Here is a 6,306-nt window from a genome sequence, read left to right on the forward strand (position 1 = left end):
TGCTGTGGAAACTCAAATTGCAGCTGGAACCATTCAAAGACCTGTTGGTAATATTTTTCCTTTGATAGATCCAGGTTGGGATCCCAATGTGCCAGAGGAAATGGCCAAATTAAAACAGTATCAAAAGTAGATAGTTATTGGATTAAAATGTGCTATTCCTAAAGCAATTAATTGGGCCAAAGTATATGAAATTAGGCAAGGTCTAACTGAGACCCCCACAGATTTCCTGAACAGGCTCAAAGAGGCTGCACGGAAGTACACAAACTTGGACTTGGATTCCCCAATGCAGCAGTCTCATTTAGCCTACATATTTGTAGGCCAATCTACACCTGATATAAGGAAAAAGCTGCAAAAATTGGATGAGTATGATATAAATAGGTTGTTGAATGTAGCCTAGAAAGTATACCAAAATAGGGATTCAACAGATAAGGATACTGGTAAACCCCACTACAAGAAGAAACAGGGTCAAGGGAAAAGAAAGGGTCCACCTCACCCTCCTCTAGCCGAGGACCAGTGTGCCATCTGCAAGAAGAAGGGACACTGGAAGAACGAGTGTCCAATGCGGGCGAAGGAGATGCCCACATCTTCTCAATTAGCTGTGAATGGGAATTGACGGGGACCGAAGGCATTATCCACCCCAGCGGAGCCTTCGGTTATAATTAAGCTGGGGAAAGATGATGTTGAATTTTTGGTTGATACGGGGGCAACATATTCTGTGTTAAATACTTTAAAGGGGAAACTGAGTCAAGATACTGTAGATGTAATTGGTGCCACAGGGGTAAGTGAAACAAGGCCTTTCTTTCAACCTTTAAGATTTTAACTGGAGAAACATTGGGCGACTCATCAATTTTTATATATGCCAAATTCTCCAAAACCATTGTTGGGCAGAGATTTATTGGAAAAATTGGAAGCAGAAATTAAATTTTCCAAGGAGGAGGGAGTGAAAGTTATAATTCCTGAATCTAAATTTTTCGAAGCAGCTACTATTCTTATCCAGGAATGTTGTGGAGAAATTCCTAAAGAAGTTGAGGATGCAGTAATTCCAATAGTATGGGCCAGTGATTTTCCCGGGAGATCCAAAAAAGCTGAACCTGTGAGTATTGCACTCAAAGCGGGAGCAACACCGGTAAGGCAGAAACAATACCCTCTGAAATTAGAAAGTCGTAGGGGACTGGCACCTGTAATTGAGAAATTTCTCAAATTCGGGTTGCTAGTGGAATGTGAGTTCAAATACAACACACCCATCCTGCCAGTAAAGAAAGCCGATGGTAAGAGTTACAGGCTAGTGCAGGATTTGAGGGCAATCAACAGAATTACAGAGGACATACATTCAGTTGTACCAAATCCCTACACCTTTCTGACCACATTAACAAATGAATTAGGATGGTTCTCAGTCTTAGATCTCAAAGATGCCTTTTTCTCTATTCCAATCCACAAAGATAGCCAGGAGCTTTTTGCTTTTGAGTGGGAAAATCCTGAGACAGGAAGAAAGACTCAACTAACTTGGACAGTGCTACCCCAAGGGTTCAAGAACAGCCCAACAATATTTGGACACCAGCTATCAAAGGAACTGGAAGACTGGAAAACACAGGAACCAAAAGGAAAATCCTTCAATATGTGGATGACATCCTGATCGCAGCAAAACCACGAGATGACTGCATCCAACTCACTGTAAGTCTTTTGAATTTCTTGGGCATGGGCAGATACTGAGTCTCAAATGAAAAGGCACAGGTTGCCAAAGAAACTGTAGTATACCTGGGGCTGGAAATCTTCCGTGGTCATCGACAACTTAGCAGAGAACGGAAAGAAGCTATCTGTCGGCTTCCAGAGCCCCACACGGTGAGAGAGATGCAAGCTTTCCTCGGCATGGTAGGTTGGTGTCGACTTTGGGTAGCAAAGTATGGAATACTGGTAAAGCCTCTGTATGAAACCCTAAAGACAGCTGAAAAGAGAACCATTAACTGGACAGAGAAAGCGAAAGCTGCCTTTAAACAATTAAAACATTCCTTGATGTCTGCTCCAGCTTTAGGGCTGCCAGATTTAACAAAGCCCTTCGAACTATTCACATACGAGCAGCAGAATGTAGCTCTTGGGGTGCTAGCACAATATCTTGGGGATCAGCGAAGAGCTGTGGCCTATTTTTCAAAACAGCTAGACAATGTTAGCCAAGGGTGGCCAGGGTGTCTGAAAGCTGTGGCAGCAACTGTCATCCTAATCCAGGAAGCTCGGAAATTCACCCTTGGGCAGCACATTGTCATGTATGTACCCCACGCCGTGATTTCTGTGCTGGAGCAAAAGGGGGGACACAGGTTATCCCCTAGCAGAATGCTTAAATACCAGGCTGTATTGTTGGAACAGGACGATGTCACTCTAGAAACAACATCTGTTGTAAATCCCGCAATGTTTTTGTCATCCACACTGCTTGATAACGTACCTGAGCATGACTGTTTGCAGACAATAGAAGAAACCTATTCCAGTAGACCAGACCTGAAGGATGTGCCTCTGGAGAATCCAGATTGGGAACTTTTCACTGATGGGAGCAGTTTCATACGGAACGGTAAGCGTATGACAGGCTACGCAGTGACCACCACAGATGAAGTAATTGAGGCAAAAGCCTTGCCTTCAGATGTATCATCACAGAAAGCTGAACTGATTGCACTGACCAGAGCTCTAGAACTGAGCGAGGGAAAGAAGGTAAATATATGGACTGATTCCAAATATGCATTCAGTGTTGTTCATGCCCATGGAGCTATTTGGAAAGAACGTGGCCTGCTGACTGCTCAAGGTAATGGCATTAAACATGCCAAACAAATCTTAGCACTCCTGCAGAGCATCTGGAAACCTACAGAAGTAGCTGTCATGCACTGCAAAAGTCATCAAAAGGGAAAAACAACTCCTGAAGTGGGAAATCGCTTTGCTGATGAAATGGCAAGAGGGATAGCAGAAAAAGGCATTTTTGCAATAGTGCCACAGAAAGAAGTAGATCTGACAGGGTTTGCTCCAAAATATGATCAGAGTGACCAACAGTTAATTAAATCTCTTAAGGCTGAAATTAAGGAGGGTGGGTGGGCTGTTACACCTGTGGGCCAGGTTGTAGTCCCACCCCCGATCCTTCGAGAAATAGCGCAAAGAGAACATGAGAGTACACACTGGGGAACAGAAAACCTTTTAAAACATCTAAAGAAAGTAGTGATAGGGAGAGGAATGACTGACATCGTGCAGTCTGTAAAAAGCAAGTGTGAAACATGCTGCAAAAACAACCCTGACACAACTAAAAGAGTAGTGTTAGGAGTGACCAAGACAGGGCATCTCCCAGGAGATTACTGGCAAATAGATTTTGCTGAAATGCCACGGAGGGAAGGATACAAATATGTATTGGTATTGGTTGATACATTCAGTGGATGGCCTGAAGCTTATCCCTGTCGCACCAATGCAGCAAAAGAGGTAGTAAAAGCTTTGCTCAATCATATAATTCCAAGATTTGGGGTTCCCTTGGAGATGTCATCAGATAGGGGACCACATTTTATTGCAACAGTGGTCGGGGAAGTTAGCAAGATCCTGGGACTCACTTGGGGCCTGCATACACCATACAGGCCCCAAGCAAGTGGCAAAGTTGAACGTATGAATGGAACCCTCAAAACCCAGATTGGAAAAATTTGTCAAGAAACATCTATGACATGGGTTCAGGCTTTGCCTATAGCCTTACTGAGGGTCCGCATACAACCAAGGCGAAGGGACAACATAAGTCCCTATGAGATTCTATATGGCAGACCGTATCAAGTGCCACACATTCCAGGTGAAATTCACATGAGGGGAAAAATTGATTTGCAGAAATACTTAATGGCTTTGAGTTCCACTTTGCAGAAGCTCCAGAGATTCGTTGTCCTGTCCAAGCCTATAGGATTGGACACCCCTGCCCACCCGTTTCAGCCTGGAGACTGGGTCTACATCAAATGGTGGGACAGTGACCCCTTGCAACCCAAGTGGAAGGGACCATTCCAAGTGTTGCTGACCACCCTCACTGCTGTCAAGGTGGCTGGGAAAGGACCGTGGATCCACTATTCCAGAGTGAAGAAAGCTTCTGCTCCTGAGACTACCGAGAAAACAGAGACTGATACAAATCAAGATGATGGTTAAATTGTTCCTTACATGTATGCTGTTTTTCCAACTGGTAACCATGACTCAGGGCTCAGCCCAGGAGTTGCACAATAGTGTGATGCAAAATGTATCCAAAGCTCTTAATATGAGCAATTGCTGGATCTGTACTCAATTACCGCCTCTAAATGGGAAGGGGAAATGGTCATTGATTGGTATTGCAATGGAAGAGGAACATACAGAAAGGTGGCAACGGATCGGGCCCAATACCACCTTGCTGCCTCCTATACCCCTGAGCGGCCTGATGGAACGTGGGAACTATACAGTTCGCTGCGTGCTCATGAATGCTACAGGAAAGGCCGTTCTTCCACCATATTGTCATAAGACCAACTTTAGAGAAATACTTAACCCAAGATCTGTAACAAAAATGAGGTTGCTGGGATGGAGATTGGCTCTGCCTTTTGGGACGAGAGTGTATTGGATATGTGATGATAAGGCCTGGAAAATTCTACCTGTAGATAGAGACCAGGCCTGTGCCCTCGGGGCTGTAATTCCAAATATAACAATATTTGACCAAATTGAAAAACCACGTAGGAGGGGGAAAAGAACTCTTAATCCCCTCATTGAACATCCCACAGTTTTCCATAGTATAGTGAGAGCCCTCCTTCCCTCTTATGGGATAGTTGAATTGGAAAGGGCAATCGTGAATATATCGAGTGTTATTGAAAATATTGAAAAACATACTGCTGATGCAATTATAGCTTTGCAAGAAGAAGTCCATGGCCTGTCAAGGGCAATGACGCAGTACAGGATAGCTCTCAAATTCTTGCTCGGCGCTCATGAAGGGGTATGCGATATTATCAATGGCAGCTGTTGTTCCTTTGTGGACCAAGATGGGAGAATCAGAGAGGATTTGGAAGAAATTTGGAAGGGAACTCAAATTCTACACGAAGTGGGTTCAAGAAATTACACCTTGAAATTTGGCCAAATTTTCCATGCCCTCACTTCATGGTTGCCAGACTGGGCCTGGGTGAAAGAAACATTTATAATTATTGTAATTGTAGTTATTATTTTTGCCATAGCTAGTTGTGTAAACCGATGTTGTAGATAGAGTAGTTTAGAGTAAGTTAGAGACTAAACAAGGTAAAAGCTTGTTAGTCTCCAAAAAGGGGGGAAATGATGCCTGATGGGTTTTTGTATTTTTATTTTACTTTTATACTCTCTTTATATATATCCTTTATATATAACCTTTTACCCTTCCCTGTTCCTGTACTTTTTACTCCCTGTATCTTAATCCTACATGTCTATCACCCTAGTACCCCTTGCCCTGCTCAGAATCCTTTGGGAAGACGAAACAAACCCCACAATCTCAAAAGCATGACGCACAACCTTGAACAGGGCCCCCATCACTGAGACATGTTTTTTGTAAACTAAGTAGTAATCTTTTGGGGGGGGGGGCAATTTTAATAAGGGGGCAATTACTTCATTTGTTAGACTTCTTATTGGAGACTTTTAGATAGGTATTCTAATCTAGGCTGTCCATAAATTGTATACGGGGGATATCGTCGGGGCTTTTGGCTTTTTGCTTGCCTTTGGGGCTTGCTTGTTCGTCGGTGCGCATCTGGGATCCTATTAAACCAAGGTAAAACCCCTTTCCTATACTGTGTGTCTGCGTCTAAAAATTTTTCTAGCAATTTCTAGCAATTTCTAGTAGTAAATTTACTTTGCAACTCTAAGTTGGGCCTGTTTTGCCCTTGAAATGTTTTTTCCGAATCTTTATCTCACTCATGAACCCTTTGTGCTAATGTTTTTTTTCTCTCCTCTGCCCACCTGTGGCAGGGGAGAGCAAGCGAGCAGATGTCGTGGGTGCCTGGCATTTGGCCAGCGTCCAAACCACGACATGGGGACACCAGAACTGTATGCAGTCCTCCGGGGGGGGAGGTCTCACAAGAGCAGAGTAGAGGGGTAGAATCACCTATTTTGACCTGCTGGCCAGTACATATTTGACTTTCTGGGCTGAGTGCACATTGCCAGCTCATGTTGACTTTTTCATCAACCATCACCCACCCCTAAGTCCTCTGCAGGGCTGCTCTCAATCACTTCTCCACCCAACATGTAGGTGTGTCTGGGATTGCCACAATCCAGGTGTAGGACCTTGCACTTCACTTTGTTGAACTTCCTGAGGTTTGCACGGGCCCACCTCTCAAGTGT

The 6,306-nt window shown here is 43.9% G+C and overlaps 1 protein-coding gene across 1 annotated transcript; it reads left to right on the forward strand.

Moving 5' to 3' along the window:
* The first annotated feature begins 1,696 nt into the window (after window positions 1-1,696).
* LOC146425465 (syncytin-1-like) lies at window positions 1,697-5,673 on the forward strand. The gene has a single exon (XM_085041669.1). It carries the CDS (start codon window positions 4,127-4,129, stop codon window positions 5,204-5,206), a length of 1,080 nt encoding a protein of 359 aa, XP_084897795.1. The 5' UTR covers window positions 1,697-4,126; the 3' UTR covers window positions 5,207-5,673.
* Window positions 5,674-6,306: the final 633 nt, after the last annotated feature.

Source organism: Lichenostomus cassidix, chromosome W (assembly GCF_008360975.1).
Source record: "Lichenostomus cassidix isolate B80296 chromosome W, HeHo_3.0, whole genome shotgun sequence".
NCBI lineage: Eukaryota > Metazoa > Chordata > Aves > Passeriformes > Meliphagidae > Lichenostomus > Lichenostomus cassidix.

Bases quoted from the DNA above. Each gene is read 5' to 3' on its own strand.
- LOC146425465 (XM_085041669.1), top strand. From the start codon at position 4,127: ATGATGGTTAAATTGTTCCTTACATGTATGCTGTTTTTCCAACTGGTA.